The 21,005-nt window shown below is 41.3% G+C and overlaps 1 protein-coding gene across 3 annotated transcripts in view; it reads right to left on the bottom strand.

The window, feature by feature from the left end:
- The window catches only part of znf618 (zinc finger protein 618), a 31,009-nt gene extending 11,181 nt beyond the window's left edge, over positions 1–19,828 (bottom strand). For 2 of the 3 annotated variants that reach the window (XM_076757903.1, XM_076757905.1), the window contains exons 1-6: positions 19,409–19,796; positions 8,762–9,101; positions 7,696–7,773; positions 7,447–7,491; positions 1,902–1,991; positions 781–861 (exon numbers count right to left, since the gene is read on the bottom strand). In XM_076757903.1, coding sequence (XP_076614018.1) covers positions 781–861; positions 1,902–1,991; positions 7,447–7,491; positions 7,696–7,773; positions 8,762–9,074 — 607 coding nt within the window. In that variant the 5' untranslated portion in view covers positions 9,075–9,101; positions 19,409–19,796. Of the gene's footprint in view, positions 1–780; positions 862–1,901; positions 1,992–7,446; positions 7,492–7,695; positions 7,774–8,761; positions 9,102–19,408 lie in introns of all 3 variants that reach the window. The other variant, XM_076757904.1, reaches the window with a different exon arrangement.
- Between the last annotated feature and the right edge of the window lie 1,177 nt (positions 19,829–21,005).

The following is a 21,005-nucleotide window of genomic DNA, read 5'->3' as shown; positions in this document are numbered from 1 at the left end:
ATTAGATGTGTTCAATGAGGACAGAAGGGGACAATCGCTTTTTTTAAATCATCAAATTTCACTAGGGAGAGGCAGAAAACAAGAGGTCGTAACAGAGAGTAGAAGAGGAAGGAGATGGTGATTCTGATCTGATCGGATCTTTTCCCCGACTACTTGAAACTTTACGTTTAGCAAAAGCCTCGTTATTAGAGAACTTAAAAACACGGGTGCTCTCCCTGCATAGTGCGTGGAGGTTCACGCTATCACCCCGATCAGTAGGAGTCATTAGTGCAGTGACAAATGCAGGCTTCCCACCTGCGAACACTGCCCATTGTGTTTGAAGGGACACCCGCTGCCGTCGGTTGAACCCGCGGTCTCTGCGGAGGTGGGCGAGTGCTTTTTCCCCTGCGAAGGAGGACTTTTGGACTCATGTTCTGAAACCTTTCCAGTGTGGAGTTAGCTCATATGCTTAGTGTTACTTTTCTAGCATGGCTCATGACTTCAACTATTAAATACTGTGCCCAGCGTGCTCAGCTGGACACAGGTGGACTCAAAAATGTGCGGCATGTCACAAACGATCAATAGGAATCGTGGATGCACCTAAACTCTAGATGTTCCCCTCTTAATAACATGAAACAAAAGAAGTCAAATGATTTTGAAACAACGGGTAACAGTGACAAATGATCCCAATTCAATCTATCTGACCTGGAGGTTATAACTGGCTGCTTAAGCTACTGTAGGTACGGTACATCTGGTAATCTTGTATGGAACTAACTGAAAAAAGTACATCAAACATCTTACTTGGTCCAATTTTCTGGTAGGGTTCAACAGGCTCCTCCTCTTTAAGGCCATCCACAGGTAACACTACCTGTTCATATGGATCTGAGAGGAAGAAATCGGAAATGATTGCACTTATATCAACTGTACATTTCCTAAATGTCACCTTGCTAATATGTCAGATGCTATATTCTCAATACAGCTTGATTCCACCGGGCACGGCTGCCTCGCGTTCGGGCTGCGACAGGGTTTTGTTCTGTCCTAAGCACGGCTTTCTACCCCACCTGGACCGACATAGATAAGTTGCTCAAAATTGCGGATTTTTGTGCTACGTAGTTGATTTACATACGATCAGGAATGGGAGCGGGAGGATCAGGGTGTTTTGAAAACTGACAGGATGCTCTATGCTGTTTCTGAGTCCAGCTTCCTGTCCGGGTCGATCTGCTCCGTGCAGCTTGACACAGCTTCCGGCAAAATTAAACTGGCCATGAACAGAGCGGAGAGAAGCTTCTGGGACACTTCTGCTTGAATCACAAGCATTGTTTTGAACAGCTGCCACGTCACAGTCGTGCCCGGTGGAAACAAAGCTGTTACTCCTCCTTTTAATGGCTTATTTTAACTACATCACAGAATGGGTATTGTAGATAGATACACCCGTTAACTTTGTGTATAGATCATATGAAAAATGATGCTCGCCACTTTAAAAAAGCAAGAAAAGATAAGAAACTAGAGTATCCATGTTTCTTTTCTACTTACAGCAGAAAGTAGCAAAGCCATTCACTGCTTACTTGGATACTTCCACCTTCTTCACCTTCTTACCTATAACTTAAGGTGGAGTGATACTCTGGGATTTATTTACCTCCACTCAAGTGAGAACTAGCCTGTCTGAAATCAAATGAGCAAAGGCCTGACTAATAATAGCATATTTAGTCTTTTTCTTTTTAAGAAAAAAGGCTCCTCCTTTTCCTGATCTACTCCTCTTTACCACATTAGTTTTGTTGCTGCCGCAGGAAGCAGAGATTCTGCAGTGAGAGCACAGAGTGCAATGGGAGGTTCACTCATAAATGGCTCTCCGGTTCAAGTCTTGGGGGTTTCAAAGAAAAAAAAGAAATTGTCATGCAAATTGTCCAAAAACTCCTGGTTACCATCAACCGCATGCAGGTCACGGTGCTCCTGGAAGCAGCTGTAGTATTTGTACTTCTTGCCACAGATGTCACAGGAGTAACGGAAGCTACCTGCAGATGAACAGATAGAGAGAGCGGAACTGTTTATACACTGAACAAACACAAGCACAAGACTTTTGTTTTTTCACTTAACATTAAAGGCGTATGTCTCAAATTTTGAGCATTTGTTTGAATCCATGTTACTGAGCACTTTCCTTCGCCAAGATAATCCATCTACCTGACAGGTGTGGCCTATCGAGATGCTGATTAAACAGCATGACTGTCGCACAGGTGTGCTTTGAGCTGCTCCCAATAAAAAGCCACTCCAAAATTTACTGTTCATTCTAGGGGAAAAATAAAAAGATGTGCATTTTCCCATCGGTATCTGGGTGTGACCTCCATTTGCCTCATGCAGTGCAACAGATCTCCTTCAGATGGAGTTGATCAGGTTATTGATCGTGGCCTGAGGAACGTCGGTCCACTCCTCTTCCATGGCTGTGCAGAACACATCGATCCAGAGCATCCCAAGCATGATCATGCAAGAACTGGGACGTTTTCAGCTTCCAGGATTGTGAGCATGAGGTGGTGGCGGCGGCTGAATGGCTCAACAACTGGCCTCAGGATCTCGCCATTTTATCTTTGTGCATTCAAACTGCCATCAATAAAACGCGCCGGCGTTCATTGCCTGAAGTTTATGCCAGCCCATAAGAGAACACTTCCCTAAAGCATTCAAAGGCGTGCCAACTCAAGTTGATAACACCGACCTGCCATCAGATCGAGACCCTGGTGAGGACGAGCATGCAGATGAGACGGTTTCTGAAGTCTGTGCGGGAATTCTTTGGTTGTGCAAACCGACTGTTCAATCAGCTGTCCGGGCGGCTGGCAGAGACAATCTTGCAGGTGGAAAAAGCTGGATGAGGACGTCCTGGGCCGGCCTGTGGCTGTGAGGCCGGTTGGATGTGCGGCCAAATGCTCAGAAACATTAGAGGCGGCTTATGGCGGTGAAACTGCGGCAGCGTGTTGTGTGATAAAACTGAACATTTCAGAGCGGCTTGTTACTGGGAGCAGCCCAAAGCACACCTGTTCAGTAATCACGCTGTTTAATCAACATCTTGATAGGCCACACCTGCCAGGTGGATGGATTATCTTGCCAAAGGAGAAGTGCTCACTCACACAGATTCAAACTAATTTGTACACTAATACACTTGAGAGAAATAAGCCTTCTGTGCATACAAAAAGTTTTACATGTTTTACTTCATATATATTTTTGTTCAGTGTGTGGGACTGACACACAGGCAGTCAGGATATTACTGGCACTGACAACCAGTATTTTGGGAATGACTGGATACAACTGCCAACTGGGTACATAATAACCTAACAGTTATTAAATAACAACAAAACCCTGGTTTGGTGCACAGTTTACAGTGCACCTTGTACCCGAAGGTGGTTCAAATTAAGTGTCTCATTGTGCCACAGAAAGAGGAGCAGCGCTCTGTTTTTAGCAATACTGCATTACAAAAAAATCAGACAAACAAATGAGATTAAAATACATCAGAAAAGAGTTGATTGCATTGAGACAGTCACACAGGAGGAGGCGAAATCAGATTAGATAAACACGGCAAATCGGCAGACCCCTGGGGAAACGTGGGAGAAAAGTTGATATGATTTGATTATTTTTCTAAGTAATACCTCCACATAAACAAGGCTGAAACAACACGCATGCAAAGCAAAGTCCAATGTGAATTACTTAAATGCTGTATTTTACATTTGAATTAAATCAGTGTTTTTAAGTATAATATAGAGAATTAAGTAGGAAATTGTTTTTCATTGTACATTTACTTGTAGACTGTTTTTGAACTGGAATACTGAATTGGTATGTTTGTTTTTTTTTGTTTTTTTTGCATTGCTGCTGCTTCTCTTCTAAGTTCATTAACTTTGGCATTCACTTCTTTCCACGTCTGTAGATAGATAGCTCAGAGAGTGAAAGCACAAAGGGTGCAGATTACTTGTTCTGTTCCTGCTAATTGTGTTGCGATGGGAAGCTTTGTGCAGCCAGGTGGCTGCTGACAAGACTACCTGAAGTGCCTCTTGGCACACCGCAGTGAGATCCTGTCTGAAGGCAATCTGTTGCATAAACAGCGTGGCACAGAGCAACTGTTAAAACAAAGTCAATTCTAAGCTCGTTCTGTCCAGCTGGTTCAGGTTTAGTCTTCTCTCCATCATAACATGTCTGACTGGCGTTGCCCCAGCAGAGGGCCCCTCCCCTCACACAACCATGTGACAAATGTTTTCTCATTTAGCAGCAGAGCGACAACTTGCACATTTTTTCCAGCCTGTTCTGACTTCATTCAATCAGCTGCATGAAAATAATCTGCTCTGCGCTGATTTCATACATCTGAAGAAATGTTTTCAGGATCTCTGGAGCTGCTTTAAAAAGATAATGTTTGTCAAAATGTATTTCCAGTTTCGGAGGCAGAGAAAATGGCCGCCCTACGAATGTGGTGTATCATATTTGGGCAGAGAAACGCTGGCATAGTTGATTTAAAACAACCAGAAAGCAAAATGGTCTATGAAATTTATGCTTAATTGGCAACAAGGATGTACACTTACATAAGCAATTATTAGGGTGTCTGACTGTAATTGCATTTTTAACACCTCAAGGCTCCAGTACCATACATATTCCATAATTTCCCAACCAATTAACATGATTAAAACTATTTTCCACAAATGTGTGGGTTCCTGGCATTTGTCAGTGTAATTAAAGCTCGCGCAGCATAATTGCTCCAAGCATAGGTGAGGACACATTCGGAGTAAATCGATACGACAGTAACAGCATAGATAACTGGTTACAGAGGCTCACAGGTCGTCTCTTTACTGTGATGCTTCTGTGCACCGGCTATAACACAGGCCCAAGCAAGCACTCCCAAAGAAAGCAAGGACAGCTAAAAGACAAACCCAATCTGCAATCAGACTATTAACCTTTATTTTCAAGTGGCTTTCCAAAAAAAAAAAAAAAAAAAAAAACACAAGCTAAAAGCAGAAGACTGGACAACCTTGAACGTCCTCTGATTTGGGTGTTTCAGTAATCGTTCAGCCAATTGGAGGTTATATCCTGCCCACTGGTTTTGACGGATGACGGTGAAATATTTCAGGAAAAAAAAGCCTGGGAAAACCCTGCCATTATTCAAATGAAAACTGGCATTTCATTTTACTTGATAGGCACTAAAAGCCGAGACACAGTTCACACTCAAATGCCAAAGTGCAGTTTGCATCTTAATTTTCAAGTTGAGGTTGCGCACTGTCTGCCAATTTAACCAAGCTGAAAATGCAAAATCCATTTTCTGTTTGAATTCACGATCCATGCGACAGGGTTTTATTTTGAAATACACTGATAATTACTAGTAAATGGAGTTTTCATTTTCATTTCAACTCTGTGTGTGTGTTTAAAAAGCTTCATTACTACCTCTCACGCTGTGCCCTCCGGTATTTTTAGTCTTAGTCTAACTTTCAGTGTGATTCCAAAGAGATATTCTGAGATGCTTAAGAAATATAAAGCCAGGTTTCAAAGACTCCCTGGTATAATTGCACCGTGTGAACGGGACCACGCGGTCGACGCAGCGGGGTTACTGACGAAAGAGGCTCCAGCCAAAAAAGAAAGAAAGAAAGAAAACAAAAATCATCCGGCAAAGAAGTTCAACGTGGCTCAAACTTTCGCCTTCATCTGGCGAGGCGCTTCACTGGTCAATCAAATCCGTGAGAACACACGTTCCCTGTGTATCGCTTTGTGCTGAGAGCGCCGTTTTTCTGCTGTTACCTGGCAATCAGCACAACAGATAAAAGATAATCTTTCTAGAGTTGCAAAATCCTGTCTCATAGCAGAAATGTTATGAAACTCTGCAGTGTTTTAGGGTCTGGTGATTTAAATAGATCTATTAGTCAAACTAGACTTCCTAAACCGCATCTTATTGTCTCATCAGTACCTGAAGTAACGCACACCCCCACCAACGCTTGCATTTTTTAAACACGGGGCTGTTTTTGGTCTCAGCGCCCACTTAGTCAGAACTAGAGAAAGTTTGTTCTAGCTGGGCTCCCAAAATACTCTTCAACTCAAAGAACTCCTCCACAACGCTGCAGCCTGTGTTGTCTTTGGCTTCTCAAAGTTCTCCGATGCCCACACTCCTCCACCGGAGAGATAACTTAGACAGCGCACTAACGGGGAAATCCAGGCTTATTATCATCAGGTGGCCTGACTTAACTTCCCTTGGCCGGTTTCAAAGTGCAGGTGGTTTGCAATGATCCAGAGAAAGTTGCTACCGTAAACAGTCATGGAGACAAAGAGTGGTGTTCAGCAGGCTCAGAGTTTAGAATAAAGCCATATCTTCACTTTGCTGCTCTACAGCTGCTCTTTTGATCGCTGACACATAGAACCGATGTTATTCTTCCTAAGGCGATCACTCCATTTATATATCTATATCAAATTAACTGTTACTAGAACAGGTTATAATTGGCCTCAGTTTGCTTTCTCTTTACTTGCTGCCACTTTCTTTTGGGGCCACTTGGGCTGTTCACAGAAGAAAGTTATATTTAATACACACTTACAAATTGGCATGCCAGTCATTATCAAGCATAAAGTCTAAATACGCGGCATCGACCAAAGATGCTTTACAGGATGCTCCATCCTCTTAAGAATTTAATCTGTTTTTTATTTTTTTTAGCCTCTCTGGCCTACTTATTAACACTGTCGCAGACCTTTTGGTATCGGCGTTTGTATTCCTCCTACAGCTACAAAAAAAAAAATGACTGTTGTTCTGTCTGCAGATGACTGCTCTTTCTTTTCTCCCTGCCATGTTGATAGTGCTGCCTTTAAGCGACGTGCACATTCATGTAATGACTGCTGAGAGTGTGTGTGTAGGAAGCTTTATAAATAACTCAAGTACTACACTGAGGTAGGATATATTTTTAGTCCTAATCAAACTTTCTCCGTGATTCCTGGGAGTGATTTTAAGACGCCTGATAAATGCAGGCCCTGGCAACTGATGTACAGAGCAATTAAAAGAGAAACATCCCCATAAATGCATACTTTTAGGAATAGGTACAGCTTTACCTCAGTTAAATTAGAGGAACTGGTGTTGCAAGACAATGAGGTTCCAGTATGTGAGATCACAGAGTTAAACTTTATCTAAGCTAATTGCATCAGCAAAACACCGTTGTGATAATCAGAACATTGTGTCCACATATGACAGCGCTGTGCCAGAAATGCTGAGTTCGATCTGGACTGTGAAGCACTTAATATTAGGCTGTCAGCAATGGGAAGGCAGTGACAGAGACTGGTCACACAGAGGCAACAGTATCTTCAGTCAAGTTGTGGTGGATTGTTGTTAATCAGCTTTATGACGATCTAAAAAGTTATGTCGTTAAAAACAGCATAATGTCTGTTAAATGAGCTAACTAAGAAATACACAGCTTGTGCCAGCAGGCTAATAAACTCGAGTGCGTTCGCTGGACGATTGTGCAAAAGCGTACTCACTGTTTTGTGTCGGGGGTAGACCGTCTCCAACCATGCTCTCTGATTCTAGAGGGGGAAAAATAAGTCAGCCTTAGAGAAATCTGCGAGTGTCGACGTGTGCTCGCATCTGCTCGCGACGCACATTAAAACAATTCAGGGGCCAAAAAAATCTAATGGATTAAACGGACATGCGTGAGTCATGGAGAGGAAGTGAATCATTTTAAGGACCGTACAGTCAAGAAAGGCAGAACACAGCGAGCAGCGCCTTACCTCTGTGTGCCCTCACATGAGTCTGAAAGCAGTTATAATACTTGTACTTCTTCCCACACACCCCACAAACATAGGAACCTGCATGAGAGTTCAAACCAGCGTTAGAAAAACAAAGTGATCACATTTCATTAAATGTTTTCTGCATCTTAAACTTCTGAGGTCTGTTCTCAGCTTTTGGTGCCTAAAAAGGGAAGAATTACCACACATGTGATTCATTCATTCAAACAGCATGAATGTCAGGAGCCAGGCCTCCATGCTGCAGTGTGCGAGCTGTCAAAAATGCGAAATTGTGCCCCGTTAAAATTGCGAAACCTTGTCATGAATGTTCACAGGTACAACTTAATAATCCTACTGTGATCAAATATTTGTTGATTGGACATACAGAGCTAAAGCCAAGCCGGTCGAGGCTATATTGTCTATTTTTGAACTGTTTTGGAGGGGTGGTCATGGTCAAGGCTGCATTGCATTGAGAGGTCTTTCCAATGTTTCGTCCTGCTCATTTATATAAATGAGGACAAACTAAACAATAAAACCATTCCAACCTTCATGAAAGTAGGATCATTTCAGGGCACTGCATTTGTTTTCACAAGGTGCACTGTACCTAGTAAACTGGCAAATTAATGCACATACATTTAAGCGTCTGTGCGAACGATTTACCCAAATTACAATATTTTCTCATTTATCCCTGATGGCACGCTCTTTAGCCATGCAGATAGTCTTGGTTTTATTCACCCAGGTTTGAGATATCTGACTTTAAGATTTCCACTGTTGCCCAAATACTAAATCCTGCATAAAATGGAAGTAAATGGAATTTCAACTGTGCTCACAGGATTGGAAAATGACATTTAAAAAATTCAACAGCAACAAGACGCTTCTCATAGGGGCCATTTCTTCTGTAAAAAGTAGTTCCACTAAATGCTGCTTACAGCAAGGTCTGCGGATTATCCACAGTGACCCGGACATTGTTCTGAAAATATTTTTTTTTAAATGCTGAAGCACGGTCAGGGTCAACAGACACCAGACATGATCCGCATGCATGTACATATGGACATGTATATTCACACACCTATGCATGAGTCTGTGCTCTTCGTTGGGGGAGGAGTACCAAGGGCAAACATACCCTCGGACTGAGCTCTACGGGATCCACCTCCACTCGCCCCTCCATCATTTCCCCCAATGACAACACAGATCTCTGCAGGGTTGGCGTCACCCACTTTCCCGTTACTCGTCTCTGAGGTCCCAGGCTCCTTCTTTATTGTGACAGGTGGCGGGCTGGTGCTCTTGGATTTGGGGACTGAGGTTGGTGAGGGGCCATCTGTGGCTGCACTGCCACCGTCCGCCTGCTCCTTCCCAGGTTTGGGTGCCTCTTGCGCACTCATGACTCCACCTCCTCTGAGCCTGTGCTTCTGTACCAGGGGAACAACAGAGAGACAGACAAAGATCTTACTTTACTGTCCTGTGTGAACATACAGTCTTGATTCAAACATGACTTCTTGCCCAACATGTAGTGTCAGCTTTGATTTATACCTACGAGCAAGCCTGCATCTGACCACTACTGAAAGTCTAGTGAAATCCAACCCAGACAACCACCCCTCCTTTTCTAAATACGTAAGAGATGCATAAGATCCACGGCCAGTAATACATCTGTGACAGTGTAAACACAAGACAGAAAGAAAAACGGACAAAATTTTCTTGTTAGCCACAGAGAACAGAGAGGCGTAGCTGATCATGAGTGACCTTTGATGGCATAAATTCCACAGCTTTGTGACACCCAAATGCTCTAATTTCAGAAATATCCAAATTACACAACTTGCCACTTCAGCACAGGGCTATAAAAGGCCTTGTCAAGAGAATGTGCTCAAAATGCAACCAAGCAAAACAGAGTTATGCCAGGATGACTGATATTATGGAAAGAGGGAAAATTGGCCTTCTAATAATAGCTCACCAATACAGCAACAACAAGCCTTTTCATAGCCCAAATACACCTTTCTTTGGATATGACACACGACCGAGAAGCCTCAGCAAACAGGCCCGTGAACTGGATAATGTCGTGACAAAACATTGAAGGTTTTCAGTTCAAATTGCATACCTTCATCTTTAGATAAAAAGCTCTGTCAGTGCAACACTTCATGGGCCTCGAGGTTGTTTCCAAATACCTTCTGCAACCTTTACAAGGAACAAGCTCCAACATGGGTTTTCAGATTTTAAGTACAACTGTAAATGATGTGTGGCTTAAAAATGAACAGCACACTTCATGAGATTTCTTAAATCTTATAATGAACAAAATTGTTGGAAAGAGGAATTTGACCTCCCTGTGGCGTTACAGGAAAGGTCAAGGGGCGAACCATGGCCAGGATTAATCCTCTGGCCCAAAATATCATTTCCATTTTTCCATTTCTGTTACATTAAACCAGCTTTCCTTTTCAGTTTTCTATTGCCATTTTCAATGCCAAGTATTTTTTAAGCATTCATTTTTTGTGTACTTCCCACATTAAGGCATTTCACAGTGTCTGGTTTCAGTGGCATAAGGTGTACAGCAACTGTGTACACCTGTGTAATTTTATCCACACTGTCCATGGACTGCAAGTGTGAGCAGCACAAGCTGTGTTTTATGTTCACAGGTCATCAATAGGACCTTGTTGTGCATTTTAATACCTCTGAATAAAATAAATGAGGTTGTTGAAAGAGAAACAGAAATGAACCAGACAGCTGCTCAGTGATACCAACTGACTCATAAGCCAGGTTTAACCAGAGGCTCAAAACTACAAGTCCTACGGATCTTTCCGAACTTTCATATGTGCTACGCGTGTGTCTGCATGTGAAGCGTTTGTGTCAAAGGCTTTGTTCAGTGTAGTCTTTGAGAAGCACTGTTGTTAGCAGATTACATTCACACAGTGGAAGTGGTTTAGGTGAAAGATGCTTATAAGCTGTTTAAGTTCTCTGTCCCACATCAGTGTGGGCAATATCTAAAGCTAGAAATCAGAAAAACACCTTGATACTGTGAAACTTTGAGCCAACCTTCTTCAGAAAAATGACCACATGCCGTCGACTTTACAAGTAGGTTATTACGACCCATATTTACGTTTGTGGTTAGACAGCGACCTCCTGCGTTTAAAATAAGGGGAGTAAAGGAGGAAGTCAGGTGAAGTAGTATAAAGAGCAAAAAAAAAGCAAAGTAGTGCCTTAGTAGTTTTGGTCTCTAAACCTGGCCAAACATTTTTGGTGCCTAAACTTCAGCAAACGGCGACCGTTTCACAACATTAACGACATGACGATGAAGCTCCAGTACAACAAAGACCACCTTCGGTGTACCGGATTGTAGCTGGTGCTCTCCAATGACGATATGTGCCGTTTTTGGAGCCACTGGCAATCGACCTATTCAGTAGTTTGGTTATGAAGAAGTACACACTTGTGCTGTCATTAGTGCAGCTGTCATACTAAAATGAAGAGTCCACTTTAGGATGGCTACAGTCAGAGAATTATGAACCACATTTTAAACCTCATCTGAATGCAGGAACTCTCACAGAAATGTTTTGGGTCACCAGAGTCCGTGGCCCACTTACTGTCTACGCTGCAGTGCCAAATTTTACATCCCAGTGACATCACAAACTAAATGGTCAGCTCTCCGTTTTCTAGCTTCAGGACTGAACTGTCTTGGGTCCAGCTGAATTCTTGTAATGGTTGGCATTCTCCTTTCAGTGCCTTGCTCGAGGACAACTCAAATGTTGCTGCTGAGGGAACAAACATTTTCACATTCTTTATCAGTTGTGGACTTCAAGCAAGAAAAACACTTTGTTTCTAGTGCACTGATGTCCAAGCTGAACCTCTGTTACTAATGATATTTGTGGAAGCATTATAATATAGATCATGCCTATGCCATGATGTCAACAAAAATACAAAGCACCTGGGAGTGAAAGGGATATGATTTTAACATGTTCTGACTCATGGAAAAAGAAATGATGTAACGGGAGAGAAATTATGGGAATTCATCTTTTGGCCAAAATAAACTGCTCCAGTGTGGCAGTAGTTTAGGTTCAGCCTTGAGCCAGCTTCTCTCTGCAGGCAAGTTTATCCGTGTTATATGAAAATTTAGATTTTGTTAGGCCTGTTTTCCATTTCTACGAGACCTACAGAGTCTGGACTGGACTGAAGAACCTAACTACAGTATCTGGATTGTATTGTTTTAAAGCAAATTAAAAAGAACTGGCAATGTTTTTATAATCTCCCTCTTGCTGTGAAAAGTGTGTTTCTGTGCAAATTTAACAGTGTGTCATGAAAAATACAGTAAAGCCAGGCGTCTCTGTCTCAGCCTTTTTTTAAACCGTAGCCTAAGGGAAGCAATTTCAAAGTCGACAACACCAGTATTCGGTGGTGTTCTGGCAGAACTTCCACTGGTATGAAAATTTTCTACCGTGACAAGCCTAATCCCCCACGCATACAAAAAGCCATGTGTCATCATTGTTCTTTTATGAATGATCAAGTAAAGGCCTTCTGTCAGCTTAAATTCCAGCCCAAACAAATGCAGACAGCACAAATATAAGTGACTCTTATCTTTGATGCGTTTACCATTTCTTTATGAATTATTAACACTTCAGTGGACGCAATGATCGTGTCACATGCTGTGGGATTGACAATGTTTGAGTTCTCCAAAGAGGCTGAGCAAAGGTCATGATGGAGGCTTTTTTTTAGGCCCTAATAACCAACTGGACATCATCAAGATCAGCTGGTCCGATACCAATCAGCACCACCATAACCACTACTCAAACACACTAATATATTTCTTTATAGTACAATTCATTTTTAATGATTGGTCATATTACCAGTGGTGGAAAGTAACTAAGTAGATTTATTCAAGACCTGAATATATAAAATTTTGTACTTGTACTTCAGTTGAGATATCAATTTTGTTACTTTATACTTGCACTATACTTCAAATACTGTACATCTCACTCCACTACACTTATTTGACCAAAATAGTTAGCATCTACTTTATATGAAGGGTGTTTTTGGTCGTAATTAAAAGTCCAAATAGATAAAATTCTAAAGAATATTTTAAGATGCTGCTACGGATAATCATTCATCTTAAAGGGGAAAAGCCAATAAAATGTGAGATGATTATCTGAAAATGTAAAGTGACAAAAGTTACATTTAAAATGCAAAAGCTTAAATAGAGACGCTCAAACTGAAAACTTAAGTTGCAAAGATGAAGTTGAACATACGGAAACATCAAATATGAAACTCAAAATGGGAAATGGAGGAGCTTAAACAGAAAAAAAGTTTTTTCTTGCATTTGCATGTTACCATTTGGCATTTGACATTTAAATTGTATCTTTTCCATTTTCCATTTGGCATTTTCAATTTTATCTTTTTCCTTGTCCATTAGGCATTTGCCATTTCATATTGACATTTGGCTTCTCCAGCTGTCAATAAATGGGGAGGTGTGACCCAGAGGCTGGAGGGAGGGTGTGAAACAGCAGCAGATTTTGTGTGGCAGAACTTTGGTTTTCCTTCTTTCCTCTCTTATTAATCATCTCACAATTTATCTTCTGACTAGGGAAGTTAATGGTTAAGCGTTAATGGGTTAACCACCAAGAACATATAGGTCTATAGGTTAATTTGCATAAACAGCGTAATGCAAGCCAATCTGAGGCCATCACCCAGTTGGTGTGCCACATGATTGATATGCTGCCAATCAGTGAGGTAGAGGGATTCAAAGAGCTCATTCGGTACCTCAAGGCAGAGTTTGTTATGCCATCAAGAGCTACAGTAACTAAATGCACTGGAAAAAAAACTTGGAGGAGAAGGATGAGCCAATAGTCAACTTAGCCAACCTGCTGGACAGCTCTCACTAACGAAAGCTTAATCACAACTTCATTTCACTTCATCAATGCTGACTGGGAACAAGGTTTACATTATCTGCTACTTTGAAAAATTGGTTGAAGTCCGACATATTGAAATCTCTCCAGTCATAACGTTCAGTGAAAATAATTCCCGAGTTAGAAGTGAAATATTCAGCCCTACATGTCGTTTCCTCGCTGCTTCTCTGTCGTCCACCCTCCCTCAGTCCTCTCTCAATTCGGTGATTTAAGGGTTTATATCAACCAAACCTGACTTGGTGGTGACTGTTCGAACAGTTTACACTAAAGACTGTCGAGTTTGAAAGAAGCATGTTTCACAATGATAAAATCACAATTTCTGTAAATGGAGTCTGGTAGCTTGGGCGAGAGCGATATAGCAGCTGTTTCTGGATAAACAAAGAGGTCAATCTGTCAGGAATCTTTCCATAATGTGGTCAGACACTTACACAATAATGATCTGAGCCTGTCAGTAGCAAAAACCAAACTCTTGTAGTGGACACACATGGACAGCCTGCAAACACATGGAGGGATTACACTGCAGCTTGTTGTGCGACTCCTTGCTGCAGCGGTTTCACTCAGGACTGGACCAAGTTCATGGGTCCATCATCCATTAAGATCTTCAAGGACGTGACTGACGGGGAGATGCAGTCCAGCGTGCCCTTCAGCGCAACATTAACTGGTTACTTTCTGGTTAATGGCTGTCGGGCCATCAAAAGCAGAATAAACCAAAGCTAACATCACTACTTCTGACCCTCAGCAGAGGCCTTACTCCTCAGCTGGAAACCACTGAATAAAACCACCTGACTGTCTAAAGTAGATAAACTAGCTTCCACCTCAACCAGCTGCAACAGTAAAATGCTGCTTACATGTTGTTGCATCAGTATTAAAAATCTAATAGTGTCACATAAAATAATTTATCAGTCATTTGGGAAATTTAACTGCAGAATGAGAGCTTTCACTTTCAATGCTTCTATTTTGCAGGTAATATTGTGCTGCTAAAAATATGTACTTCTACTTTAGCAAGGGGTTTGAGTACTTCTTCCACCACTGTTCAATGCATTCAACAACGGTCTCTTCCTAATACTCGAAATGTCTGCTTTTGTTTAGTGAAAGAATAGGAAACTCTGTAAGCAGCGTTTACTCATAGCATGCTAACAAAAGTCCCCAGTGCTCACTGTGCACTAATAGCCTATTGTGTGGCTGACTGGAGAGAGTCGGTGGACTGGAGTACCACATGGACTCGCTCCCGCAGTGGACATCAAGGCCACCTCAAGTCTGTGGGTGGTTCGAGAAGACCACAAGCTGCCTCTGTGAGGAGGAGGTCGAGCGGCCATGATGGCTCGAGCAGTGAAGTCAATGCTGGAGTAACAATTCTATGCCTCACCTAATTTATGACTGTTTTTTTTCATCCGGTTTTTGGATCAGCGACTTTTAAGACCGCCAGTTGAGTAATTGTAATTTGTAATGGATATTGGCTGATATTGATCCTGATTGATCGCAGTACCTCGACGGCGGGGGAATGCATCTCATTGCCTTCTTAAACAAAAACGAACCGACTTGTTTCCTCTGTAATCGTGGTCATCCATGTTATATTTCCCTGCGCAACATTTTGAACGCATTCCCTGAATATATGAAATGCCTGTTGTGGTCTGTTTTCTTCTAATTAAAGTCAAAATGCAAAATTAGCCATCTGGCCTTCTGTTCTTTCATAGTCTGCGCCTTTTGATATACTGTAACCTACAGCGCCATGCAGAAGGAAAATCCAAACCAGATGTTCATTTGCTTGATGTTCCTTAGAAATAACGGACAACCTTCAACCAACTATAACGAAAGACCAATAGAGATCAATAGTACCACAAGAACAGGAAATACAGTTCAATTAAATCATCAAATGCTATTTGTATATTAAGGATCTATAGATAGTACAACAGATAGTCACAGGAGTTTGAGTTAGAAGTGGGAGGAGGCATTGTGATTTATGAGTTAGCTTTTGTGATTTAGCCTTGCTGTGCTTCAAAATGTCAATGCATGCATATTAACAACAATAGATCATATCGCAGTACTAAAGGTATCTCGGGTTACAGAATAAGGAGGTTAAGCATACAAGAAAAACATCTCTAGGACATACCTCTGTGCAGAATTCAGAGCTTAGTCGAGGTACTTAAAATAATTGGCCTATATTTGGGCAGTACTGTATCTGCCTCTGCACAATAATGAAGTAAATCAATCACTGCTTGGTTAAAGCAAAAAATAATAATCTCATGCTTCAAACTTAGAGATTTTCTTACTTTGAACTGTGCCTTACATCGCCAAAAAAAAATCACTGTGCTCTGCATGTTAAGCAGGCCGGAGTGGAGATTCCAAATATAAAATACAAATTTGTTTAAGGCTCATGAAAATGTTTCCACTCTGGAGGGATTAAAAATAGGAATCAGCTAAAATGGGGGAGGGGGAGGGGGGGGGGTCACTTCAATCACTGCTTTCACTGCATGTTTGTATTATCCAGAGCAGAGTCAGGAACTAGGAGCAAGGGCTGACCAAAACCTGTTTCACACTAAATGCTTTGCTTTCCCTGTTTCTTTAATCAAATGCACATTTTCCTGTCCTCTGTAATAAATGTCTTCCAAGATGGTGTATGACCAATGATTTCAAAAAGCAATAATGCAGAGAAATGGATAAACCCCCCCCCCCCCCCTTCACTTCTCTCCTTCTCACACACGCACACACACACGCACACACACACGGGATGCTCTGGAAAAAGAAACTGTGTCGTCTAGTAAAATTCCATCAGCATACACTCAAAACCCCCATAAAAACCTTTTCAATCTATATGTTAATGCCACGAATTAAAATTTAATAACAAGAGATATTGAAAAGCAGACTTGAATTATACAAAAATAAATCCTGAAAGATCAGGCCCCTAAAATTAGAAATTCAGTGCGGCATCCGGTCTGCTGCTAAACCCTTGTAGGCTGGCAGATTAAATTTTTGATGAAAATCAAAATTGCACTGCACACTGACGCAGGCGCAGCAAACCTGGCACTATTGTGATTTATGGATTCATTAAACCCGTGGGAGTTTCACCCCTCCCCTTTTCACTCAAAGAAATGAGATTTGCTTTGCTGAAAATTTGTATTTTCAGAAAAGCTACTCAGGCTCTGCTCTACCTTCAGAAAATGGTCAAGGAAAAAAAAAAAAAGAGCTTCTGTGTACATAACCACCGCACGTAAACAGGCCTAATTTTCATTGCTGCAGCAATTGAAGGTCCTCATGCATTATTCATGAAACCAATAAGGTTCATTTTTAAAAAGGAAGAGGCAGGAAAAATATGTGCAGAATGCACAGAATTTTTTAATGCAGCAGGCCCAACCCCTGAAAAGCCTTTCCCCAGAGACTAATTTAAGTGAAGCCATTTTCAGACATTTTCAACATGCTATGTGGAAAACAGAGGACATTAGATGCTCCCTGTGTTTGAAAAGGACGTATGTTTGCTCAGACACGTCTGAGCACAAATCATGAATCTGCATTGAGCAGAAAAAGAGCTGGCATGACATCAAAGCCAGAAAGTGTTTGTGCAAGATCACTTGCCCTTTAAATAGAAAACCAAACCTCCGTACTAACTAGGGCTGAACAATTAATGGAAATATTATCAAGATCTCAACATGGCCAAGTGCAACATCCAAATGGCAGGAGCTGCAGTTTCTTTTTTGACGAAGGCAAAATGTGTCACAACATAACATTAGAAATGAAGCATTGTGCTGCTACAGAGATGCTCTGGCCTATAAATAATAATCTCCAGATGTAAAGGAACACGCATGCTTGGTACAAAAATCACATCAGCACCATTTTAACATGTCTTTCAGTGACAATCAAATGCAAAATTAACAATTCCCAGTAAAATCTGTCAAGCCAGCCTTGCACATAAGTTAACGACAACAAGAGCTGCATCCGTGGTTCCAACTGTAAGCCACAGGCTGTGATATGATCTCTCACCATCTTGTGCTTATCGGTGCCTGAGGGGGACAAGTTTCACCTCTCCGTCCAAACTATTCGCTCCAAATATCCTCGGTGAAACAAAGCTTTTGTTCATTAAAGCGCAGACAGAGCAGCATTCCTCCAACCTTACTTAAAATTAGAGCGCTCCCATTAACCACATCAGGGTTTAAGGTGTTTTTCATTTCAACACTGCAGCATGACTCCTGAGAGCTTTATAACTTATTACTTGGTCCTTCAGGTATTCTGCACATAAACATTCCCATCACTCACCGACTGATCCAACCCTATTAAACTCATGACACCGGTTGCCTCTGCTCACTTCTGCACTTTAAGTGAAACTCCTGCATTTTGATTAGATTTTCCCAAGCAAAGGTCAGAATTTACACCCCGATTTTTTGCATACAAACCACACAATTTCCACCAGCTCTTTGAATTCGCACAGATTTGAAGGTCAGCATTAAAATTACCCACAGCAAAATGGCCTCCGCAGTTTCCCTTACATTAAAATAAAAGCAAGCCACGCAAGATGGGAAAGTGTTTGGCGTCTGCAGGATTAATATAAACAGTACAGGCACTGGTTGTGATTGTTTTTCCTGCCCTCAGATTATGCTGACACCGTCTTTCTTCTTCCAGTGCTGTTCGGCTCACTTCGGATAGTTATTTTCTGCTCACACATTTCCAATCTCTAGAAATAAAAAGTTCAAATTGTTCCATGTTTATCAAGTAGGAAATTATATCTGCGTGCACCCTGCAAAAACACAAATACACACTCGTGCATAAACAAGCAAGGAGAGGCAGAGAAATTACAGTTCCTGTGTATGTTAGGATGGAAATATTCAGGGTGGATTTGGCAGATTTGGGGTTTTTTCTCTCTTTATCTCCCAGGCACATTAAAAGAATCTCAAATGACAAACTGGCTTTAATAAATCAAGTCCAGAACATCCACCATGAAAAAAAACCAAAGCAAGAGCAGAGCTGTTTAATTAACTTGCACGGGGCTTTGAATGTCGTTTTTAAAAGGTCATTTTGCATTAATTAGCATGAAAAGCACAGGATACTTTTCATGTTCATGTGTGGCCATCGCTTCCAGGTTGATCCTCCTGGTCATGTCACACGGATGGGGAAACATCTGCCTCCATTCGCCCCGACTGACATTCATCCTTTTAAGAAAACAAGTCCCCAAAACTAGTCTCATTATAATTTTTTTAATTTCTCAAAATGACCGCCTACAGGTGGCGCCAATGACACCCAGATTTTAAAATCCTCTATCTTCCTAAAAATAAAATTCCTAATGTCTTTTGATATGTCGACACTTTGCTGGCTCTTCTCGGCCGCCTCCCACGAGCACCGAGCCGTCAAATGCGACCCAAAGTCGCGTTCGTGTCGGGGGAGTTTCAGAGGAAGGCAACTCCGGAGCTCTGCTCAAATTTGCTGGAAAATTCACAAAACATGGCTGCAGGAGGTTTTTGTGTTTCAGATTGTTCCTCCCCTCGTCGTCCTTCATGTTGCCACTATCGCCCGGTCCCCTCGCTCTATCGGCGCACACACTGTTTTCACATAGGTGGTGTATACGTGAACTATGTGCACAGACGACTAGTCAGCACTAACAGTTACATGGAAACTTCATTACGAAAAATTCAGCCGAAAAAAAAAAAAAAAAAAAAAAAACATCAACAGATTAGGTCTATTTCGGATGGCTTCAAAGCCTGCACCTGGTTTAGAGGCAGGCAGGAGTGCAAAACCCTCTGCCAGGTCTCGTCTATCAAGTAGCGAGGACAGAAACTTAACATCCGCTGGGGAAATTTTGAAAATTTAGGATTTCTAAATGAGAAAAAAGCAAACAGAGCGGTGTGACATACCTCCCAAAACGATGCAGCTCATGCGAAACAGGCTCGCGCTCCAGAAATCTTCCCTCCCCGACCAGAGGCGACTGCACAACTGCTTCCTCAAAAATTGTGAATTAGTTATGAGAAATTCCAAATGTTAGAAATTTTCGCCACAGCCTTTCTTCCCACCGCGACGCGCTACGTTACATTTTAGAAAGAGTAATGGCGTAATGAGTCGTGAATTTGCCGAGGTTTACTCAGTCCGTGCAAGCTCTCCGTTTGCTGCCTTGCACGGGGGATTTGTGTTGCGGTTCCTCATGGAAATTTCGTCCGCCATATACAAGGGCAGATTCCGAAATTGCAGCGCCGGCCTGTATATTAGCCTACATGAAAAAAAAGGAAAGAAAAAGGAAAAAAGTCTGGGAAGAAGACAGGGGAAAAGGTTGGCCGACTATGAAGTTGCGCGGGGAAAAAAGAGACTGGAAATTACGCAGAGGAAAAAATTCTCATGTGAAGTGGGAAGAAAGTCACAGCCTGTAACTGCACCTCTCATCTGTTCACACGTGGAGTTATTTTATTCAGATAATAGCTGATCTGGTTCATGTTTAAGCTGATGTGACCGATGGACATTTTCTGTGTAAAACTATTGCAGACTCTTGGTCAGATAAGGAGCTTGTGTATCACAGTTGCTTTCCAAAGGTTTTCATTATTCTTCATTTTAATGGAAAGGAACACAGCAACCCTGTTTTAATAAGAAAGTTCTCCAACTTTAAACAAAAAGGGACACATTGACTAAATAAAGCGATGTCAGTCCTGTTTACTGCAGCAGTCTCCACACAGTTTGTTTTAAGGTGACTTGTCAAGAGAAAGGTTTTGGTTGGCCAACAAATTTTGATTTCAAAACCTTACTCTGAGAATTAACAATCGCTTTTTTTCATTCGAAATAGTTTAGTTTTTGTTTCTAGTAAAAGTTTTTTTGTGGTAAGATGACAGAAGAAGCAGCTTTGTCTTATCAAATGATTGTATGTAGTATTTAAATTGTATTTTTTATGCATTATTGACTGTAAACGAGAGCTGAATTGATTATACTTGACAATAATAGAAACATACGGAAATAACAACAACATTAATAAAAGAATATATGATGTAGTATTATAACAGCTCTGATGCCACTGGGAATAGTTCGTCTGTTTTGCCTTTAACTCCCCACTGAGCTGTTATTCATTCATTCATTTATCTGAATGAAAACCTCTGCCAACCTCTCAGAAGGGATGTTCAGTCATCTGAAGAATTAACAGAATAATTAATTACTAGATTAATTATTTAATCAGTCATTAATGTGTCCAGTTGACCGATCAATTAATTTGCAGTTAGTTAGTTTGGTGAGAAGATAATTAAGAATTATTGGCCTACTTATTAGAAATTAAGTCCACAATAAGTTAAAGCCACAATAATTGACACATGAATCTATGAGGTGCAAAATAAAAGAATTAAATCTACAAATGTCTGATGCATTAATTTAGTATTATTTCATCTCTTACTAGGTATTTGCTCATAGAGTTTTTTATTATTATTTTTACAATTTTTTATTAAATCACAGTGATTGTACTCGTTTTACACTCGTGATATC

This window comes from Chaetodon auriga, chromosome 19 (genome assembly GCF_051107435.1).
Source record: "Chaetodon auriga isolate fChaAug3 chromosome 19, fChaAug3.hap1, whole genome shotgun sequence".
NCBI classification, from domain to species: domain Eukaryota; kingdom Metazoa; phylum Chordata; class Actinopteri; order Chaetodontiformes; family Chaetodontidae; genus Chaetodon; species Chaetodon auriga.
The sequence above is the reverse complement of the archived record's forward strand: the minus strand, read 5'-3'. Positions and strand labels throughout refer to the sequence as shown.